General features: G+C 40.6%; 1 protein-coding gene across 1 annotated transcript in view; it reads left to right on the top strand.

The window, feature by feature from the left end:
* The first annotated feature begins 451 nt into the window (after positions 1-451).
* Slc38a4 (solute carrier family 38 member 4) overlaps positions 452-24040 on the top strand; it is a 49269-nt gene continuing 25680 nt past the window's right edge. The window contains exons 1-4 of the mRNA XM_090324605.1: positions 452-520; positions 10137-10367; positions 18970-19060; positions 20103-20218. Of these exons, the coding sequence (XP_090180731.1) occupies positions 10249-10367; positions 18970-19060; positions 20103-20218 (326 nt within the window). The 5' untranslated portion in view covers positions 452-520; positions 10137-10248. The remainder of the gene's footprint in view (positions 521-10136; positions 10368-18969; positions 19061-20102; positions 20219-24040) is intronic.

Raw genomic sequence — 24040 nt, 5'->3', positions numbered from 1 at the left:
ATGAACAAGTCAACTTTTTTTTTTAAGTTAAACTTCCTTACATGTCGTGGTTATACTTTTTCATTAACAAGCCTGACCTGATGCCTATTATTATCAGCTGTTCTTTGACTAACCCTGTAAAATTCACATTTGTAGATTTATCAGTTGAATCACTTCTGGGATCTTAATGACATCAAAATAAAGCTTTTGGGGGAGTATATTGTAGAAAAGTTACCATTCTAAAAGCAACAGAAACTGGTTGAATCCAGTTCAACGATGTTGAATCCAGATGTACTACAGTAAACTGAATTATCTTCTCCATCACTCTTTCTCGCTCTCTTTTCAAAGATGACGCAAGTTGGAAAGAGGGAGGTGTTGGGTGGGAGAAGATGGCAGTGCTGATTGGCTTGTCTCGTTCACTCCCACTGGTTTTTAAATCATTGTCTGGATCTCCAAAGTTCAGATAAGTCAGCTCTGGGACAGGGGTCTGCCATTCCAAACTATTCATGAAAGACTGCACAGGACTGGATAAATTATTAAGGTACATCTGTTTTTACATAACTGTTCCCATTTACAATAGTGCTTTCTTTCTTCTTTTTAGTCTGTTGATAGTTTACTCATTACAAATTAAAAATTTGAAAATATTCCTTGGGAAGCTTTTTTGTTGTTATTATTTTAGGGGAAAAAATGATCAGTGAAGTAGAGTGTCAAACATAGAAATTATTTATCCAGATCCTGATTGCAGTTTTTCTTTTACCAATCATTTGAGGTTTGATCTAGGATAGTGGATCATAGGAAAAGCAAAAGCAGATAACAGGCTCAGTTTCTTGTGTCTTCTGGTAAATCACTGGATATAATAAAGAGCTAACTTCGTCTTAAGGAAAAAGAGAGCCCAGAGCCAGTGGCTCACACCTGCAATCCTAACTACCCAGGAGGCTAAGAGCTGAGGATCAGGGTTCGAAGCCAAGCTCAGGCAAGACAAGCCCATGAGATTTTTATCTCCAATAAATGATCATAATAAAAGCCAGAAATGGAGATCTGGCTCAAGTAGTAGAGCACTAGCCTTGAGCAAAAGAAGCTTAGGAACAGTGTCCAGGCCAGAGTTCAAGCCCCAAGACCAACACACACACACACACACACACACACAATTTTATAATATAGAAATACAGTCTCATTGTTATTCCATTAAGTATTATGTCCCAAAAACAAAACAAAGAAAAGCACAACAATTTAATTCAGAAGGAACATCACCTAAGTAAGACACATAAATGTGACTAAGGGCCTGTGCTCTACTGCTATGTAAGGAAAAAGAAAAAAGAATGATGGTTTACCTTGTCTTCTTAATTCAACTACTTTAACGATGTCTTTAAAGAGTCAATTTTTGGGTGAACTATAAACATAGGTTTACTAGATTCAATTCGGAATACAGCCATTCTCCTTCAAATACATTCATCAGATGGGAAGAATTGCTGGTGGATTTAAGTAGACCTTGACTATCTTACAGAGTATACAGCATATTTTTCTTTTCTTAAAGTCTAAAATCCAGATTAGAGCACAACTAAGAACGTTTTTATAACTCAGGGAAAAATATTTGAAATGAAGAAATACCTTATAATCATTGATGGTGGGCTACAAAGAAGTTTGGTCTTAACAAATGAGACATCCTAGTTTCTCATCTTCCTTCCTTCCTTCCTTCCTTCCTTTCTTTCTTTCTTCCTTCCTTTCTTTCTTTCTTTCTTTCTTTCTTTCTTTCTTTCTTTCTTTCTTTCTTTCTTTCTGCCAATCCTGGGGCTTGAACTAAGGGCTGGGCACTGTTTTTGTACACTTTTTGCTCAAGATTAGTGCTCTGCCACTTGAGCCACAGCACCATTTCCTGGCGTTTTTGAATATGTGGTACAGAGGAATGGAACCCAGGGTTTTGTGCATGCTAGGTGAGCATTCTACCACTAAGCTATACTCCCAGCCACTCCATTTTCTATATGTCTGCATTTTCTGAAAACGATGGCCACTTGTTTTAGAGTTTAAGACCCCTTAGTTCATATTTAAGTTATGTCCTGCCTAGGATTATCTTGGTAATATTTGTGCTTACTGTAGTTAGTTATGACTCAACTTTAGTGTTTTCTTTTTTACTATGTTATCCAAGTGGCTCTTGTTAAATATATGAGTTAGAAAACAAGTTATTTTCCAAGAAGAATCCTATTATCTGGTTATAGCCTAGTATCCATTATATAAAATGTACATTTTGGAGGTGATTCAATACCATTTATTAAATGTAGAGCACCCAGCATTCACTCTAATGATATCATACACGTTAGTAACCTCTGATTATTCTGCAAGCTTCGTACTATGTGGAAAAATAGGAACTGAAGCTTCTTTGGGAAATTATATTAAAATGACTAGACAAAACGGGACATCTATTTTTGTAAGATTGGCTTATTTTGCTTAACATGTTGATCTCTGGTTCCATGCATTTTCTTGCAAGTGACACATTTTCATTCTCCTTCATAGCTGGACAATAGGTCATTGTTCATTATGCCACACTTTCTTCATTCATTAATCTATTGTTGGGTACTGCCAATTGCTTAACATGACTATCATGAATAGTGACTACAATAAACATGAGTGTGCAAGTAACAAAAGTGCTCTTCCCTAGGTGAAACCTTGATAGAAAACAACCCCCACCACCAAAAGGCTGGATGGTGGCTCAAGTGGTAGGATGTGTGCTTAACCCTATTAGGCCCTAGGTTTAATACTAAAGGCTATAAAAGGGAAGGAGAGAGGGGTAAAGGGAGAGAGGGAAAGAGGGAGTGAAGAGAGGAATGCCTACCTACAAAGTTAAGAAAAGCGAGGAAGGGGTGGGTTGGAGGGATAGGTGAGAAGGTAGAAAGGGGTGACAGTGTGTTCATAAACGATGTGATTGAATAGTAACTCCTTTCTACAACTACTTAAAGATAATAACACTTTAAAAAAAACAAGAGGGAGAGAAGGAGGAAGGAAGGGAGGGGGAAGAAAAGAAGGAAGGAAAGTAAAAGGGACAATGTGGGGACAGAAAAGGGACTTGAAGGAAGGACAGGGAACAAGAGAGCACGAGGAAGGAGATGAATGTGACAATGTTACAGAAATGTATGAAAATATCACAATGCAAACCATTACAAATGAATAACTACAGAATCTATGTCTCCAAGGATAAAGCTAGAAAGTCTGCGGGAAAGCAGGCTATTCAAATTTTATGAGTGATCTTCCATACCTCATCCTGACTCCTTCCTTCCTTCCTTCCTTCCTTCCTTCCTTCCTTCCTTCCTTCCTTCCTGCCTTCCTGCCTTCCTGCCTTCCTGCCTTCCCTGGGGCTTGAACTCAGGTCCTGAGTCTGCTCTTGAGCTTCTTTACTCATGGCTAGCTCTCTACCACATCCAGTGTGGTGGTTAATTGGAGATAAGAATTTCATGGTCTTTCTTACCTTGTCTGGCTTGGAACCTCTGTCCTCAGATCTCGGTCTCCTGAGTAGTTAGGATTACAAGCATGAGCTGTTTCCATTTTTATACTAGCAATCCTAGATTACTTTTAGCCAAGGGAAAAGACCTCAGCATGAGGGTCTCTATTGTAACTCCTAGTTCTCCCTACACATTTCTCAGCTATACTTGAGTAGAGGAAAGGAATGGAAATGGTCAAATATTGACTAAGGAATAGTCCAATAACTATGGATTTGTTGTTGAGTGCAATTTCTTTTCTAAGAAGGCCCTCAGACCAAATGTCATGAAAGCTAAGTTTTGTGCAAAATCATGCAGGAGAATAATAGTCTCTCCAAATGTGACTGCAATGTTACCACTGGGGAAATGTGAGACAGTGTAATAGAAAGGTAATATTAGGTTGGTTTTGTCAAAGCCAGGCTCATTTATCTGAGATGTATGCGTGCTGATACTGGGGCTCAAACTCAGAGCCTGGGCACTGTCCCTTAACTTTTTTGCTGAAGACTGGCACACTTACCACTTGAGCCACAGTTACACTTCTGGATCTTTGGTGGTTAATTGAGGATAAGAATCTCATAAACTTGCCTGACCTGGCTGGCTTCGAACGTGATTCTCAAATCTCAGCTTCCTGAACAGCTTAATGACAAGTATAAGCCACTGGTGTCTGGTTCCTTGGAGGTTTGTTGGTTCGTTTGTTGCCAGTCCTGGGGCTTGAACTGTGGGCCTGGTCACTGTCCCTGAACTTCTTTTGTTCAAGACTAGCACTCTACCACTTGAGTCACATCACCACTTCAGCTTTTTGTTTATGTGATTCTGAGGAACGGCTTCATGCATACTAGGCAAGCACTCTGCCACTAAGCCACATTCCCAGCCTTGGAGGTATATTTTAGGTTAGCTTTCAACTAGTTCCTTGGATATAAGACAGTTTGGCTTTCTGAAGTTGCACAACCAGTGTTTGTTTGCTTGCTGAGCCTAAGAGTAAGTGCTCGGCAAAGCTGGCTGCTGGCTAAGCCTGAGCCTACCCATGAACTTGTAAGTTCTGGGCTGGCTTGAAGGACCAGAGCATGCTGGGAATTCTGCTCTGATGACATCAGCTCTCTTTGCACCTTCTTTTATCAGGTAAAATAAATGTTTGCAGTACCTTCAGAAGGTCAGAACTTCTGCCTTTTGACTCGAGGGCAGTTTTGCTTACCAGCTTTAGTGTCTTTCTTTGAAGTTGAGCCACATGGATGAAATTTGAGAAAGCTGCTTTAAGAGTCTTCTCTTGACTCAAAGAATGTGAGGAAATGTTTAACAATTAGGATTTAGATGTAGGGAATTGGGTACTTTGGATACTTACATAGGTCTTAATAAACATGATGAAACTAGAAGTCTTCTGGTATGATAAGATATTATTTTATTTTGATATTGGATTTGAACTCAGGGCTTCATGCTTGCAAGGCAGGAGCTCTATCATCCAAGCAATTCTCTACATGTTTTTTTTTTTTTTTTTTTTTGTTTTTTTTTTTTGCATTTTGCTTTGTTTTCAGGTAGAGTTTTACAGTTTTGCCCAGGGCCCACCTTAAACTTCCTGTCTGATTGTATGTCCTCTTCAGGTCCAAGAGAAACTTGACTTCAAAGAGGAAGAAGGCTGATCCAGAAAATTCTGCCCAATGTATCTGATTCTTCTTTGGGGAGCATTTTGAGCATTGTTTGGTCAACAGAGCTTTGCTTTCTCTTGGTAACCAGAGGGGAGCATTTCCATTGTGTTTTGAAATATTTACTCCAAACACTGGGACAGGAATGCATATGTGTAGCTATGATGAAGATGATTTCATGTGGCTTTGGTGTTGGTAGACTACAGCCCACGCTGAGAGGACATAGAGTCTACAGACTTGGTGCTGTTCCTTTTCTCATGGTGTTCCCACTTATTTGTCAAATGAGCCCACAGGGAAAAAAAATGTAAGCACCAAGTGTGAAAACTCTGAACAAAAGGAAAGCACACTATAAGAATGTATAATGGGAGCTCTAGTTTAAATGCAGGGGTCAGGGGAGGGCTCTCTGACTCATCCGCCTTTAACAATTTTTTTTCAGGTTGTCTTAGTTAAAATTGAAAGACACCTGCGTTAAGAATGTGGGCCAATGCCTGGTGTGTGGGGTTCACATCTATGATCCTAGCTACTCAGGAGGCTGAGATCTGAAGATTGCTTTTCCAAGCCAGCCTGAACAGAAAAGTCTGTGAGACTCATCTCCAATTAACCACCATAAAGCAGAAAATGGTGCTGTGGCTCAAGTGGTATCCATAGCTTAGGTATAAAAGCTAAGAGATAGAGTTCAGGCTCTGAATTTAAGCCCAGTACTGACACAGATAGATAGATAGATAGATAGATAGATAGATAGATAGATAGATAGATAGATAGATTACATACATACATACATACATACATACATACATACATACATACATACATAGATGGAGCACTCTGTGCAGTGGTCAAATGAAAGCAGCCCAGTTGCTGTAGTAAATGGAAACTGGGATTCAATATGAGACTGAAGAGCTATATCTGAGCATGTAGTAACTCATAGCACAGGCGGAAGCTTGACTTTAGGTAAGAAGAAAATCCTCTCTGAGGCTGGAAAGTGAGTCACTTGGAATATAACATTGATCGTGGAAGATGAATAGATGAATTTCAGATAACTGTTGAAAGAAAAAAAAACTGAAAAAAAAACCCCAAAACTATATGAATAAGTCAGACTCAAGTAGGGGGATGAAGGATAGAGGCTGAGAGATATAAGGCTGCCAACCAAATACCTCCAATGAGTGATCCAGTGAATGAGCTTCCACGAGCCCATTAAGGAGAGGAATTTCTGCCAGCCAAACACATCTCCCAATCATGGAATTTCTTCCTACTTGTACAGTGATTCATAGATTAGTTTGGTATTTATTCATAGAGCCAGGCAAGTATGTTAATTATGTTCTATTATATTTGTTTAAAAAAATCTACTGGGGTGCTTTCCTCAAGCAGGGGCACACGTACATGCTTGCGTGTGTGTGTGTGTGTGTGTGTGTGTGTGTGTGTGTGTGTTATTTTTGTTGTTGTTATCATTGTCTGGCGTTGCTGGTCATAGAGCTTGAACAGCCCAGGTGCTATCCCTGAGCTGGTTCTCGCAAAGCTATCACTCTACCACTTGAGCCAGAGCTTCACTTCTAGTAAAGCCCTCTTTTTTTTTTTTTTCTGTTCTTAATAAAGGCACAAGGCTGGACTGGGAGTTTGGCTTAGTGGTAGAGTGTTTGCCTAGTATGCACAAAGACCCAGGTTTGATTCCATAGTACCACATACATAGAGAAAACTAGAAGTGGTGCTGTGGCTCAAGTAATAGAGCTCTAGTCTTGAGAAAGCCCAAGGACAGTGCTCAGTCCCTGAGTTCAAGCCCTGGGACAGAAGAAGAAGAAGAAGAAGAAGAAGAAGAAGAAGAAGAAGAAGAAGAAGAAGAAGAAGAAGGAGGAGGAGGAGGAGGAGGAGGAGGAGGAGGAGGAGGAGGAGGAGGAGGAGGAGGAGGAGGAGGCGGAGGCGGCGGTGGCGGCTTTTCATTGAATTGGCCTTCCAGAAGCTGAGTCAGATGATTTTCAAAAACTACTCAAAATTCAGATAAGGGTGAGAAGAAAACTGAACAACCCTTCAGGAAATAACGTTATCTACAAAGATATGAGAACCAGACTCTTCAGTTGAATCTGGAAAACAAGTAAGAGAAGATGTTGATGGCTCACACCTGCAATCCTAGCTACCAAGGAAGCTGAGATATGAGCATCCCTGTTTGAAGACAGCGCAGGGAGGAAAATCCACCAGATGCTTATTCCCAATTAGGCATCAAAAATCTAAAAGTGAAATGGGGACCAAGACATGTGAAAGGGTATCAATGTATGGGAATTAATGCACCATCTATCTGGCAAATATCATGTAACCCTTCTATTAATTACAATAAAAATATATGAAAAAAATCTAAAAGTGAAGCTGTGGTTCAAGTGGTACAGCACAAAAAACTAAGGAACAGTGCCTATATTCTGAGTTCAAATCCCAATACGCGCGCGCACACACACACACACACACACACACACAAATTAAGCAAGTGGAAATACTTCAATATTGGGAAGAAAAATGATTCTGAACCTAGAAACTCAGACAGCGAAGTTTTGAAGATAAAGTAAAGACATTTTCTAGCCTGAAACAACTCAGAAATTCTCTTTACAAACACAAGACATTGTATAAAGAAATTGCCCAAGTTAATGTTTCAGCACAACACGGAATGAATTGAATATGAAGGATGAATACATATTTAAGAAACATTGGCAGCTAAGCAAGATGGGCAGAGTAAAGAGGCAGCCACACAGGAAGAAGAATGAGCATAGACCGCGTGCCTCTAGAATTTTGATTATCTAAGATCACCTTTGAGTTCTTATGTCGTCAAATATGGTACTTGTTTTGGGGGGGGCAAGTCATTTATTTACACAATCATAATATCATATGCATGTTGGTGGTCTGTTTTCCATGTTTAGAATGGCCTACAAAAAAGGTTATGACAGGGGCGGGGCGTGTGGTCTAGTGATTCTCCTTTCCTCCTTCCAAGTGACCTCCTTTCATTGCTGGTTTTTTAGTTTGGGGTTTTTTGTTTTTTAAAGTTTTTGAGCAGGGTCTCACAGTGCAGCTGAGGCCTAGAACTTTAGCCCTGCTTTTACTTCCCAGCTGCTGAAATTAGGTGGCGTACCACCATACCCCGTCTACAATTTTTCTCTTCTGAGTTTGGATTCTGTTTTATTATATTAATCTAAAAGACTTACTTAAATTGCTTAATTATTTGTGAATCTTGTCGTTTCTTGGGCCAACTGCTATTCACACCAGTGAGTCTCCATGTATGTTTGACACATTTTACTTTGGCCTTGCACAGGTGCAGGTGGTCTGCTTTCCTCTGTGGCAGTTTCAGATTTGTCAGGGAATATATGGGTTTTTGACTTCTGGAGCGATGTTTACATTAGTGTCAGTGCTTAGGATTTCTTTTTATGTTTTGTTTTTGGTTCAGTTTTTTGTTTGTCTTTGTCAGTACTGGAGTTTGAACTCGAGGCTTGGGCTATGTCCTTTGGCTTTTTGCTGAAGGTTAGTATTCTTCCATTGAGCCACAGCTCTACTTCCAGCTTATTGCTGGTTAATTGGAGATTGGAATCTCATGGACTTTTCTGCCTTGGCTGGCTTTCAACTAGCATCCTCAAATCTCGGCCTCCTGAGTAGCTAGGATTATATAGGTGTGGGTTACCACTGCCTGCTTGAGATTTCTCTATCAGAGGACTGGTTCTATTATTATTACTATTCTTATTGCCAGTCCTGGTACTTGAACTCAGGGCCTGGGCATTGTCCTTTGGCTTTTTCAAGGCTAGCATTCTACCACTTGAGCCACACACAGCACCACTTCCGGCTTTTTCTGTGTATGTGGTACTGAGGAATCAAACCCAAGGCTTCACGCATGCTAGGCAAGCACTCTACCACTCAGCCATGCTCCTGACCTGACTATTTTAAAACCATTTCTTTCGTGTCTCTCTCAGCACATAGTTCAGAAATAATTGAACAAGCCTTATTGGAGATGGGTTCCTGACATTTGAACACATATGCACACACAACACTGGTCCCCCTTTTTTCACTGGGGAAACTGAGGTTCTTTGGAAAAGTTCAGTAGCTTGTACTGAGACTCAATGAGTCAAGGCAGAGTAGCGATTAAAAGCTGCCTCTCTGTTGTTAAAACAGAATTGGATAATATGGAATAAATCAAATCATTGAATTTGGCATAGGTGGTGATTAATAATGATTCTAAGGTGATTGATGATGATTCTAAGATCTATCAGATTTCTTTTTATTACTATTCTTAACTGTGGCTTCAGGCTCTAGATGAAAATTGTTCTCTTGTTGTTGTTATTGTTGTTGTGTGGTTGTGTGCGAGGACAGGCACATAAGCACAACTTGCCAATCTTGGGGCTTGAATTCAGAGCTTGACTGATGAGCTCTTTGGCTCACAGCTGGTGCTCTACCACTAGATCTACAACTTCAGTTCTGGATTTTTGGTGGTTACTTGGGACCAGTCTCACGATGTTTCTACCAGGGATGGTTGTGAACTGCATACCTCAGCTCTCAGTCTTCTGAGTAGGCGGGATTACAGGCTTGAAGATGTTTTTCCAACCTTGATTTTAACATGGGTGGCATATTGTAATGCGTTTTCATGGTCATAATTTCCTGCCCAGCTAAATGAACGCATTTGTTTTCTTTCTAGGTACCACTAGTAGAAACAACCTAGCAGTTCTTCCGTGTTCGGCCGTTTACTTTGTCCCCTTGTTAATCACAGCCTGCTTACAAGTATTGAATTTTTTGTGTTGACTTTTTTTTTTTTTTAGTAACTATCAGGATACCTGTTGGGTTCATTATGCACTGGCACTTTAAATCTCTAAATTGTTTGTTTAACAGCAATTAGTCTTTTGTTTTGCTCTAACTCTCACATATTTACTTTCTTTTTTGGGAGGGGTGGGGGAGGGTAATAGGAAACTTTCCCAACATATCTTTGTGAAACTTTCAGGATTTTACTGATTTTATAGAACTGGTATACAACCGTAGATGATTCCAATTAATGTAATTTAAAGAAAATGATGGTTTTTATTTTGTGTTCTGTTTGCAGAACAGGGTGTTCCGAACATCATCACAGAGAAAAAGAGCCTTAAGCCACAGGTACAGTATATTATTTACACTGAAGGAGCTCTTGTGTGGACAAGAAAGCGCTGACAGGTCAAATGGATCCCATGGAACTGAGAAATGTCAACATCGAACCTGATGACGAGAGCAGCAGTGGAGAAAGCATTCAAGATAGCTACACGGGGATGGGAAAGTTGGAAAAGGCAGCCATGAACAGGTATGGTGTTAAAAATCACCATGTTGGGGGGAGGCGAGGAGTGTGGCCTAGTGGTAGAGTGCTTGCCTAGCATGCACGAAGCCCTGGGTTTGATTCCTCAGTACCACACACACAGAAAAGGCCACAAGTGGTGCTGTGGCTCAAGTGGTAGAGCACTAGCTTTGAGAAAACCCAAGGATGGTTCTCAGGCCTGAGTTCAAGCCCCAGGACTGGCAAAAACATTACCGGGTCTGGTGGACAGGCCCAGGGTTTTGGATGTAGAAAACAATGATCTCATCGGGAGTAGGTAGACTGCTTTATACATAAGTTTGAGATAACAACATTTGTAGTAACACACCAATTCTCTGATCCAGAACTCTCAGTATAGTACAATGTCCACCTTTGTGTGACTGATTTGGAATTGAGGTTACAATGGCTGTTAATAGTGTAGTTTGTATTTTATTTATATTGACTTCTTCTTAGACTGTTCCTTCTTACTGGAACAGGAAGCATTCTCACTGGGAATGTTGCTACCTCTCCAGGGTTCTTGTCATACTAAAAGTGTCCACTGAGGAAGGTCTTCCACAGCTGTCCTGGGCTCATCCATGGGATGAAACATACGCCAGACACTCCACTGAGTATCAGATCATATATCCAACTGTCTGCCCAATGCCAGTGGCTCGCATCTATCATCCAAGCTACTCAGGAAGCTGAGGTCTGAGAATCAAAAGTTCAAGTCCCCAGGCAGAAAAGTCTCTGAAAGCTAATGCTGACTGAAAAAGTTAAGGGACAGCATCCAGGCTATCATTTCAAGTCTCAGTACTGGCACAACAACAACAAAAACAATTTAAAAACAAAACACAGCACAAAGAAAACCTCTCATTCCCTCATAATTCCCATCTTGGTGAAAACATTACTATCTTTTCTTTTTTCCTTGTGCCAGTCCTAGGGCTTGAACTTCAGGCCAGGTCACTGTCCCTGAACTTTTTCACTCAAGACTAGCATTCTATCACTTGAGTCACAGCTCCACTTTCAGCTTTCTGGTAGTTAACTGGAGATAAGAGCATCTCACAGACTTCTCTGCCTGGGCTGACTTTGAACTGCGATCCTCAGATCTCAGCCTCCTGAGTAGCTGGGATTACAGGCCTGAACCACTGGTGCCCAGCAATATTCACGCTTCAAGAGTCAATCAGGACTCCTAAGAAATCTTCTCTAAATGCTCTGCTCTGCAGCCCTACTGCAGGGAGGTGACTGAGCATCCTTCTTTGTTCTCTCTGTTTTTGTTCAGGTGTTAATCACACCTTCAGTACAGGTTAACGGCCTCATCCATCTCCTGACATATCACATTGCCTAGTAAACAGGAAGTAGGTGCAAGTAGGTATGCAGTTAGGAATTTCATTTCCAACAAAATGTTATGTGACACAGATGCTACATGGCTAAAGATGTTCAGCAGGGATTTCTTTATTGTAATTAATAGAAGGGTTACATTATATTCGCCAGATAGAAGGTGCGTTACTCACAAACATTGATACCCTTTTTCATGTCTTGATTTCCATTTCCCTCCCCCCACTCCCACCCCCACCCCTCATCTTGCTTTCCCCTCTTCCCTATCCGATTTCAAATAACCAAATAAACATATATATAATATATCAGATAACAAGGTAAAATACTGTAACAATATGAGATGTCCAAAGGACAGCAAAAGAGATGAGAAATAACATAGTGCATTAAGGACAACAATCACACATTATATGGCTTTTATTTCTATATCTTGGAGGTCCTTTCATTTAGTGTCATCCTATATGGCTGTATGTATCTAGGTTTTGCTCTATTGTAAACCTCTGCTAGGAGAGCTTAAGGTTTCTACTGATTATGACAAATGGGGGAAACCATTGAGCCTATGTTCCTTTGAGTCTGGCTTACTTCACTTAATATTATTTTTTCTAAGTCTTTCCATTTCCTTACAAATGGGGCTATGTCATTCTTTCTGATGGCAGCATAGAATTCCATTGTGTATAAATACCACATCTTCTTGATCCAATCATCTACTGAGGGGCATCTGGGTTGATTCCATATCTTTGCTATGGTAAATAGTACTGCAGTGAACATGGCTGTGCTAGTGGCTTTAGTATGTCCTTGTTTATGGATGATTGGGTAAATGCCAAGTAGTAGGATTGCTGGGTCATAGGGCAGCTCTATGTTTAGTCTTTTTAGGAACTGCCACACTGCTTTTCATAGTGTTTGAACAACTTTACACTCACATCAACTGTGTATTAGTGATCCCTCCTGGCCACATCCCCAGCATCTGTTGTTATTAGATTTCCTGATCATGACCATTCTAACTGAGGTGAGGTGGAAACTCAGAGTTGTTTTGATTTGCATTTCTTTTATGGCCAGAGATGGTGAGCATTTCTTCATGTGTCTATAGGTCATTCTTATTTCTTCTTCAGAGAAGACTCTCTTTAAGTCTTTAGCCCATCTTTTAATGGGATGGTTGTTTCTTTGGAGATTAGTTTTGGAGAGATTCAATTTTTTGAGCTGTAGATACATTTTAGATATGAGTGAGGCCTTTGTCTGTTGTATGGTTAATGAAGATCTTCTCCTACTTTGTAGGCTTTCTAGTTAGTTTGCTAGCTGTGTCCTTTGCCATACAGAAGCTCTGCAGTTTAATGCAATCCCACTTATCCAGACTTTCTTTGATTTGTTGTGTTTCTGGGTCCTTATTAAGAAAGTTTCAACCTGTCAGCAGGGAATTTTTAACAAACAAATTTGGACTTGAATTAGGGAACATTATTCTAAAACAAAGAACTCAGTTGTGTATCCATGGCTCACATCTATAACTCTAGCTACTCAGGAGGCTGAGAACTGAGGGCCAGGGTTTGAAAGTCTGTGAGACTCTTACCTCCAATTAATCAAAAAACAAAAACAAAAACAAAACCAGAAATGGAGCTATGGCTCAAGTGGTAGATCCCCAGCCTTGAGTGCAAAAGTTAAAGGATAGAACCTAGGCCCTGAGTTCAAGCCCCAGTATAGCACACAACAAAAGAACTTCTTATTTTATTCACACGTCCCAGTAAATTCTACTGTTCTTGCACAGAAGTGTGCAGTGCAGTGAACTTGAGATTAGACTAGGGAGCTCATTTAAAGTACAAACCATGGCACTTACTAAGTGGAGTGATTCTTGACAATACAGTGTAGTGAAACGGGGAGGGGTCTGTAGCATATTTGCTTAACTTTGAAAAACATGTATCTTCTCTGAGTTTTAGTGAAAGATGGAGAGTGGCCAGCCTGGACTACTTTTCTCTAACCATTAAGGAGTGCGTGAAATATAGATGCTATTTAATGTATTTTTGTTCTTTCTCTTCCACATCATCACCCTCAGTAAATGATCCAAATCCTAGGACTTTTCTGAATCTGAAAGAAATATACACAATTATGAGCTTGGCAAAAGAGAGTGGCTGAGCTCAATGGGCAATTTTCATAAGAATAGTCTGAGAGTGATTGAGCACTGTGGCTCAAGAGGTTAGGGACAGCGCCAAGGCCCAGAGTTCAAATCCCATGACCAACAAAAATAAAAATAAAAAGTTATAACAGAAAGAGCAACAGTGCTTTGCTTAAGCTTCATAACACATCTCCTGAACCACTCACAGTGACTTACCTTACCAATCCTGGCTCAATAAAAGCCATCATATTGCAATTTTAGAAAATCTCTCTCTCTCTCTCTCTCTCTCTCTCTCTCTCTCTCTCTCTCTCTCTCTCTCTCTCTCTCTCTCTCTCTATGCTGGTAGTGGGCTTGATGTTAGGACCTAGGCACAGTTCCTTAGCTATTTTGCTCAAGGCTGGCACTCTACCTGGAACCACAACTCTATTTCCAGCCCTTTGCTGATGAACTAGAATCTGCAATCCTCAGGTCTCTGTTTCTTGAGTAGCTAGGATTATAGACATGAGCCACCAGTGCCTGGCTAGACTCACTTTTAAAAGATGGGTTTTATTTATGTTTAATTTAGATGGAACTTTCAAATATAACTTTGGGGAAAATTCCACATACTGCATTGATTTAGGATCATTTCACTTATGTTTTCAATACATATCCAGTTTTGGTATCAAAATACTTAACACACTGGGGATATTTCGCCTACATTTTATACAGTCTTGGCATACTTTAGGGCTACAACTCATCTTGTGCCAAAATAAGAACGTGCAAAAAAGATAATTGGGTTACTTTCATACCACACACACACACACACACACACACACCACATTAGAAAGGGGCTCCAATTCAATATTCCAACTTATGATTCCAATGCATCTTGCTTCAAATTCTAATTTTTTAATGATATATAGGACAGAGATTTTAATTTCTTGATTAAAGTTAAAAAAACAGTCTCAGCCATTCCTTTGTTTAAATATTTCTTTTAAATGATATTGTTTTTGTAATCTCTAGTATCATTTTATTCTCTGGTCTCAGGGTCTTGCTAAGAGCAGTGGGAGCCAGTCTTTACACAGCTAGCATATTAACCACACAGATTTTTGTAGTAAATCACAGAAAAAAGGTGGTTGGAGTTTGCAAATGGAAGAAGGCAAGAGTAGAGGGCATATTTTTCTATGAGGAATAAAGGAGAATGTCAGGAAATATTGTTACCTTGTATGCTTAGGGCTGGCTACTCCTGAGTTCTGTGTTCTTCTGTCTAAACTCATTGTTCATTTCTTTTTTTCTGAGGCTCAAACTCAGACCTGAGCTCTGTCCCTGACCGTTTTGTCCAAGGTTAGCACTCTATCACTTGAGCCACAGTTCTACTCCCAGCTTTTTTTGGGTGGGGGCATGGGGCTTGAACTCTGGGCCTGGGCACTGTCCCTGAGCTCTTCAGCTCAAGGCTATTGCCCTACCCCATTGAGCCACAACCCCATTTCCCATTTTCTAGTGGTTAATTGGGGATAAGAGTCTCAGATCCTTTTGTGCCCAGACTGGCTTTAAATCTTGATCCTCAGATCTCAGCCTCCTGAGTATCTAGGATTACAGGCATGAGCCACTATGCCCGGCTACTCTCAGCTTTTTTGTTATTGGTGGTAGTGGTCATGAGACTTGAACTCAGGGCCTGGGTGCTGTCCCTGAGCTCTTTCATCCAAGGTTAGCACTCTACCACTTTAAGCCATACTGCCACTTCTAGTTTTTGAGTGGTTAATTAGATATAAAGAGTCTTATGGGGATTTTTCTGCCTGGACTCATTTCACACCTTGACCCTCAGATCTCAGCCTCTTGAGTAGCTAGGATAACAGGGGTGAGCCCTGGGCTCCAGGAGACTTCTGGCTTTTTTTTTTGGTAGTTTAGTGAAAATAAGCGTGTCAAAAACTCTCCTGCTTGCACTGGGCTTGGTTGTGATCCTCAGATCTTAAACCATTCTTAAAGAGTACTCTGCCATCTCACTTTCTCATCAGATTAGTTTTCAGGATTAGCTCCCCTAATATGAAAGGTAATTTGGATCTCATCATAATCAATATCTTCTTTCTTTCTTTTTTTTTTTTTGCCAGTCCTAGGCTTGAGCTCAGGGCCTGAGCCTTGTCCTTGGACTTTCTCAAGGCTAGAGCTCTATCACTTGAGCCTCAGCACCACTTCTGGCTTTTTTTTCTATGTATGTGGTAGCGAGGAATCGAACCCGGGTCTTCATGCATGCTAGGCAAGCACTTTAACCACTAGGCCAAACTCCTGGCCCTTCTTCTTTATTTCTAAGGGAAAGCCTTCACTTATTTTGTGGGGCGTGTGCGTGTGTGTGTGTGTGTGTGTGTGTGTGTGTGTGTGCTAGGAGTAGGTTGTGAATTCAGGGCCTTTGGTGTTTCCTTGGCTTTTTTGATCAAGGCTGATCAAAAAACCATAGCACTTTTAATTTTGTACTGGTTAATTGGGAAAAAGAGTTTCGGATTTGTCTGCCTAGGTTGACTTTGAACCATGATTCCCAAAACTCAACCCCCTCGGGGTCTAAGATTACAGGCATGAGCTGCTGTCTTCAATTAGCTTTATTTATCCTTTAATACAAGAAATGGCCTTAAAAGTTGCATCTACCTGTTTGGTGCTAATGGCTCATTCCTGAAATCCTAGCTACTCAGGAAACTAAGCTCCGAAGATTGTGGTTCAAAGCCAGCTCCAGGCAGGAAAGTCTTGAAGACTCTTACCTCCAATTAACTGTCAAAAAATAAATTAAAAAAAAAAAGAACTATGCCCTAAGTGGTAGAGCACTAGACTTGAGAAGAAAGACTTAGGGACAGTAATCAGACTTTGAGTTCACAAAGCCCCAGGACCAGCAAAATCAAAACCAAAAACAAAACCAACAGTTTGTATCTATCTTAGCAGAAATCACTGTTCAGAAGCAAGCAAAGTTGTGCATTTTAAGTAACAACAATGAGAAGAGCTGTGCTGGTAATTTGGTGGGTAAATATGCAATAGTGGCAGCTGGCTTCATTAGTCAAGCTTTTTGGAACTGTGGTTGGCCTTCGGTCTATTGCTTCAAAGTTCCGGCAGGGGAACTGCTGAGGAGCCATGATAATTAATGTGTGCAGTTTCCACTGCACTCAGGCACACCAGAAACACAACGTACTGCACACAGCACTGTTCTCAAGCCCTCTTGTCCTTTAAACTCTCACCAATTCACTAGGCTTCTTTAACAATTTTCTTCATTTCATCTGTGATCTAATAATAATCCAGGTGCATTTTCAGAGCAGTCAACACACACACACACACACACACACACTCATATAACCAAACATAACACAGAGCTACTAGTTTCCAATAAACAGTACATACACATACACAAGCCTTAAAATAGGGAATACCTGCTACTGGTAAAGGTCCTTGACTTAGAATCTGAGAGGTGAGTTCCTTCTTTTCTTCAAGCCCTAGTTGCTTCGTCTGATGGCTGGGACTGTCCAAGTTCCTTCCAGGGATATTTTGGGCTTCAAATGAGGTGAAGATCTCAATACTTAAGCATTTAACAAATCTTTTGTTAAGTTAACGAAATTGAAGCCAAGTGCCAGTAGCTCATACTTACAATCCTTAGCTACTCAGGAGGCTGAGTTTTGAGGATCACAGTTCAAATCCAGTCCAGGAAGAAAAGTGCAGGAGACTCTTATTTCCAAGGAACCACCAAAAAGCCAGAAATAGAGCTGTTGTTCAAAATATTAAGGGACAGTGCTCAGACCCTGAGTTCAAATCACAAGACCAGCTTGAAAAAAAGAAATGAATGTGAAAGGACCTCCAGGATATAGAAACAAAAGCCATATAATGAGTGATTATTGTCCTTAATGTACAATGCTATCTCTATGTTGCTATCCCTTGGTTATCTCATATTGTAACCATATTTCACCTGGTTATCTGATATATTGTATATATGCGTATTTGGTTATTTGAAGTCGGATAGGGAAGGAGGGAAAACAAGCTGAGGGGCGGGGTTGTGGGGAGGGAAATTGGGATCAAGACATAAGAAAGGGTATCAATGTTTGTGAAGTAATGCACCTTCTATCTGGTGAATATAACATAACCCTTCTATTAAATACAATAAAAATATATGAAAAAATAGAAATTAATGAAATCAGACCTGAGGGTGTGACTTAAAATAGAGTGTTTGCTTAGCATTCACTTAGGACCAGGGTTTAATCTTCAGCACCACAAGAATAAATAGATAGATAGATAGATAGATAGACAGACAGATAGATAGATAGAGTGTAATAATAAATGGGGTGCTGATAGCTCACAGCTACAATCCTTGCTACTTAGGAGGCTGAGATTTGATGATCATTGTTCAAAGCCAGCCTGGGCCGGAAAGTCCAGGAACACCTTTCTCCAATTAACCACCAAAAAGCTGGGAATGGAAGTCAGGCTCAAGGCTCTGATTTCAAGTCCTAGTATGTACGTACACACACACACACACACACACACACACACACACACACGCACGCGTGCGCGCGCAAATAGTAATAGGAAATTAACGATGACCTAGTTGATATGAAATAGTTTAGAAAACTTAGAGTCATCGTTTGATATCTGGGTTCTGGAAGTGTTCTAAATGAGAACAAGATTAGGTCCTACTAATTTTTTTCCTTGAATAGAATGATTAATATGTAAAGAATAAATCTACCATCAACCATTTTTCTATGAGAAATAGCACATCCTACTTCCTTTCCAATGTCTACTCATAAATGAGGCTCAGTTTGAGGACTGGATAGGAACATTGGGGCGAAGAAGAAAAATTTAAGTGGCTTCTCTCTGCATCCCATACTTGTTTTGGTCATGGGACTTGAACTCTGGACCTGAACACTATCTCTGAGCACTTCATCTCAAGGCTACTGCCCTACCCCTTGAGCCACAGCAGCACTTCCGGTTTTCTAGTGGTTAATTGGAGATAAGAACCTCACGGACTTTAGTGCCCAGGTTGGTTTTGAACCTGGATCCTCAAATCTCAGCCTCCTGAGTAGCTAAGATTACAGGTGTGAGCCACTGCACCCGGCTCCATCCCATACTTTTTGTTTCCCTATTTCAGAGCCTTAGAGCACCTGAAATGTTGATATAATTGAGGGTATTCATTGTGATGTTTTTGCTTTGCTGTTTTCCTTGTATGTATATGTGTGTGTTTAGTCAATTTGCTCATCAAGATACAGAAAGCCAGAAGTTCCTGACAAATGGATTTTTGGGGGAAAAGAAGCTGGGTGATTACGATGATGAACATGTAAGTAGAATCTCTGGGTTAAGGCAAGAAACAGGTCTGCGGGTGTCTCATCTACCTCAATCTCTGTGGCAAAACAATGTGAATGAAATTTTCCAGGCCTTGATCAGCACATTCTCTGTTTATTCAGGCCCTTACTGGAATAAGGGCTTGTTTTTCCTGTTCGCCATATGGCTGCATAAATCATTTATGAAATTTATTTATTTATTCTTGAGAAGTCATTCAAACCCAAATATAATCTGAGATCATACTTGTTTTCCCTTCTTTTTATTACCCTCCCTGTATATGTATTTTTTTAAAGTTTTTACTTGCTGAAAGCAAGCAATACCTCCCAATGAAAATGACATACTTTCCTCAAAGTTGAGCCATGGCTTTATTTTATCTTAGTCATTGGTTTTAGGTTTTGATCTCCTCCAGAAAAGAGAATGTGAGGACAAGAATAATACAGAAACAGTGGGGCAGCTGGTGGCTTACATTTGCAGTCCTAGCTATTCAGGAACCTGAAATCTGAGGATCTCACATTCAAAACCAGCCCAGGCAGACAAATCTATGAGATTCTTACCTCCAGTTGGTTAACCAAAAGCATCAGAAGTAGATCTTTGGTTCAAATGGTAGAGTACCAGCCTCTGAATGAGTGAAAGAAACCAAAGAGCCGGGTGGGGTGGCTCATGCCAGGAAACCTAGCTACTCAGGAGGCTGAGATCTGAGGATCTTGGTTCAATGACAGCACTAAAGTCTGTGAGACTCATCTCCAATTAACTACCAGAAAACCCGAAGTGGTGTTGTGGTTCAAGGGGTAGGGTGGTAGCCTTGAGCTGAAGAGCTCGGGAGCAGCACCCAGGCCCAGAGTTCAAGTCCCATGAACAACAAAAAGAAAAAAAACAATAACAAAAAAACCCCTAAAGAATGGTGGATGGGTCGGTTAGGTCCTGAGTTCAAGCCCCAGTACTAGACTGACACTCACAAAAAGAAGAATGAAAAGAATCCTAAAACAGATTGATCCCATCACAAACGTTTGCTTATAACGTGCCCCCTTTTCTTCTAGCATCCCGGAACTACTTCCTTTGGAATGTCGTCATTCAACCTGAGTAATGCCATTATGGGCAGTGGTATTTTGGGCTTATCTTACGCCATGGCCAACACAGGCATCATTGTTTTTATGTAAGTGAACCTACACATCTCTATTCATTGACAAAGTCCTTGCCGGAATCTGGTGCTGTTCCACTGACCCATCTGAAGTCTTATCTTTATGGAGAAAGCGAGAAAGAATGGGAGGAAACACTGGCAAGTACTTCTTGCTTGTAGATAAAACTCACAACCGGAGGAATCACTAAAGCAGGATATCATGGTACTTGCTCATCTACCCTTCTCTAGCCAAAGACTAGAAAGTGTATGTGTTCAGTCACCCCAGGTGCTAGCTAGAGCAGCTCCTCTCTTCTCCAGAAACTATTTTACAAAGCATGCTAAATCAGTGCTTAAAATATGGTAGTATTAGCCAGGTGCTGGTGGCTCACGCCTATAATTCTAAACTACTCAGGATGCTGAGATTTGAGGGCTGTGGTTCAAAGCTAGCCAGGGCAGGAAACTCTGTGAGACTCCTATAGCTAATAAACTACCAAAAAGCCAGCGCTAGAGCTATGGCTCAAGTGGTAGAGCACTAGCCTTGAGGAAAAAAAATATCAGGGACAGTGCCCAGGCCCAGGCCCAGCACAAAATAATAACAATAACAATAATGTTAGTGTTTAGTAGTCAGGAAGATCTTTTCTTGAGCCTAATCTGAAAAGTCATCTACCTGATGGGAAGACAAGGAGAGAAGGGCACAGAAATGGAGCGAGACAGGAATGTAATCATAATACTCAATGTGCATATATGAAAATGGAAGTAAGAAAATGGAGGGGAGGAGAAAAAGTTGGGAGAGTTGGAGGAGAACGATGGAAGTTGTAAAATAGATTGAGATGTATTATACTTATATGACTTGTTCAGTTGAAACTCCTTTGTAATACCTACTTAAAATTTTTAAAAAAATTGTAAAAAACAAAAATACTTCAAGCCAGGCCTTTGAGTCCATTGTGCTCTGCTCTTGTTCCATGTATCCAGAGCACAATTCCCATGCCACACTGGCATCTGTCATCCCATAAAAGTCCACATTTCCACTCGCCACTGGGCCTTTGTACATGGTCTCAGAACCTTTTCTTCTTTTTTATCTAGTTAGCTCTCTTCCAGTGACCTCCACGACTGGTGCACATCTATGGTCCATCCAGTCGCTGAAGTCTCTGTGTGTTCATCTGATTATTTGGTTATTGTCTATTTCCCTTGCTAAACCATCGATTCAAGAGACTTGAACCTAGGTGTCATCCCGTGCCTCATCTCTAACACCTGTCACAGCCTGCCACAGGGAATGTTCCTAGGTGACTGAACGTTATTGCTGAGCCTATGTGTCTTCACCAGCCTCAGTCAGTCAAACACTGCAGAAGAGCAGTCCTCTGAGGGGTCCCTCAAGGTGGACACTGCCTGGGCACAGGCCATGGTGACACCCACAGGCTTGTGTGTGCATTTCACAGGGCATGTGAGCCACAGCTGGCCACAGTGGAATTCTTCCCAAGAACGTCTAATGAAATGCTAGCGAGTTAGACAACTGTCTAAGAATGCAACGTTCATATTACACAGAGATCCTATTTGGGTTCTGAATGCCACATATGATTAGCTAGTCACACAGCAATCTGGAGGAGAAGGATCAGGACTATAAATATTTATCTAGTTTTAGTGTCTTGAGGGCATAATATTGTGTGTGTGTGTGTGTGTGTGTGTTAGGACTTGAACTCAGGACCTGGGCTCTGTCTCTTAATTTATTTTGCTCAAGGCCAACACTCTACCACTTGAGCCACAGCTCCACTTCTGTTTTTTTGGTGGTTAATTGGAGATAAGGCTCTTATGAACTTGCCTGACCAGGCTGGTTTTGAACTGTGAACCTCAGATCTCAGCCTCCTTAGTAGCCAGGATACAGTCCTGAGCCACTTGGCATCAGGCAGTAAATGGGTTTTTCTGTCAACTTCATTGTTATAAGCCATGTTTAAATAAACTTGTGTTTAAAAATTATCTGAGTTTCACATCAGATATGCATTTATGTATTTGCATGTCTTCGTAATGTTCACCAGTTCTGAGACACAAACACTGTATTCTTAATCGTGCATACCATTACAATTAATTGGAGGATATCATAGATCACTGATGAATAGAAATGAGAAACACTTATCTCAACCCTAGAGCATACAATCATTTTCACGGGAAGAGCGTAATTCATTTTTAAAGCAAAGGTCTCATTTCAGCCTGTAAATATTTAGCAGATTAATTTAGTTAGAGCAATGAAATCACTAAACACACTAGGATGGTCTTTGTATGTGTAAGTAGCTAAGTGTGGGGCTCAGCTGTCTCTCTTAATTCATGGCAAATGATTCCATGTCTCCTGCTTTCAAATCATAGGGGTTTTTTGTTTTGCTTTGTTTTTTGCCATTCCTAGGGCTTGAACTCAGGGCCTATGTGCTGTCCTTAAGCTTTCTCAAGGCAAGAGTTCCACTACTTGAGCCACAACACCATTTTTTTCTATGTATGTGGTACCGAGGAATGGAACCCTGGTCTTCGATGCATGTTAGGCAATCACCCTACCACTAGCCCAAACTCCCGGCCCCACAAATATTAGGTTTTTATCCCCAAACAAGTATGTGTTTAGAATATAGGGAATGCACATTCTGTTTCTACAGAACAAAATTATACATTCAGAGTTACATAATTTATTAAAGCATATGGGAAAATATATATATTAGACAAGTATTGTTAGGAATAGATGATTAGACAATTCAGTCAGGCATGTTTTCTGGAAGAAAAGAACACAAGACAGCTATAGTAGTTATAAGATGTATAATTCATGTTTACAGCATTGATTTCATTGGGAGTTACCAGTGAAATAGATAAAAAATGGGGGAATGTACATATTCTCATCATGAAAATAAGCAAAGGAAAATATATATATATATTAATTTTTAGTAAAGATCAGCAATGGCCCTTCATTTATTATGAAGATGCTTCTAAAAACACTTTTAAAAAATTGTGTTTCACTAGGCAGCCCAGACTGACCTGAAACTCCTAATCCTTCTGCTCCTCCTCCAAATGGTGGGATCATGGGGTGTCCCCCCATGCCCAGCTCCAGCCACTGCAGCCACATTTATCTTTGTGTTCTAATTATTGTTCTGTAGAAATGCAGATTGGTATAACCATAAAGGAACCATGCACATATGTGGATCTATCGAGGGTCCTGATAACAAAAGTGATTCTTTCTGCATTAAAAAGAAATATAAAGATTAAAGAGAATACTTGCCTTTCCTCTATATGCTATCTCAATTATATGTGCAATTGTCTGACCTGGGTGACAAAATTCTTCTCTTCTCATAGACAGGACGAGGACCAGTAGTGACAGCTCAGACTGTCTGATTTGCTTTCTAGACTTTAAACTGAAGTTTAACTACTCAGGTTCTTTTTTTTTTTTGCCAGTCCTGGGGCTTGAACTCAGGGCTTGAGCACTATCCTTGGACACTTTTTGCTCAAGGCTAGAGCTCTGCCACATGAGCTATAGCACCACTTCCCACTTTTTCTATGTACGTGGTACCGAGGAATCAAACCTGCGTCTTTGTGCATGGTAGGCAAGCACCCTACCACTAGGCTGAACTCCTGGCCCTTACTCAGGTTCTTGAGTGACGTGTTGATGTAGATATGGTAACCACACACTTGTGTGTTGGATAATTGGATATGGTGTCTGCTATTTCTGTAGACCTAGGATCTAAGTAATGAAACAGAGCCTGCAACCGTGTCACTTTAAAATAAATGTGCTAGGAACTTTGTGTAGTAGGTTTGGAACCATACAATATAGAAAACTCTCTGCTATGTAACAGCAAAGAATATGTCTGTTGTGTTCGGAGCCAGTAGTTTATG

Source organism: Megascapheus bottae, chromosome 2 (genome assembly GCF_031878675.1).
Source record: "Megascapheus bottae isolate mThoBot1 chromosome 2, mThoBot2.hap1, whole genome shotgun sequence".
In the NCBI taxonomy this organism is placed as follows: Eukaryota; Metazoa; Chordata; class Mammalia; order Rodentia; family Geomyidae; genus Megascapheus; species Megascapheus bottae.
The sequence above is the reverse complement of the archived record's forward strand: the minus strand, read 5'-3'. Positions and strand labels throughout refer to the sequence as shown.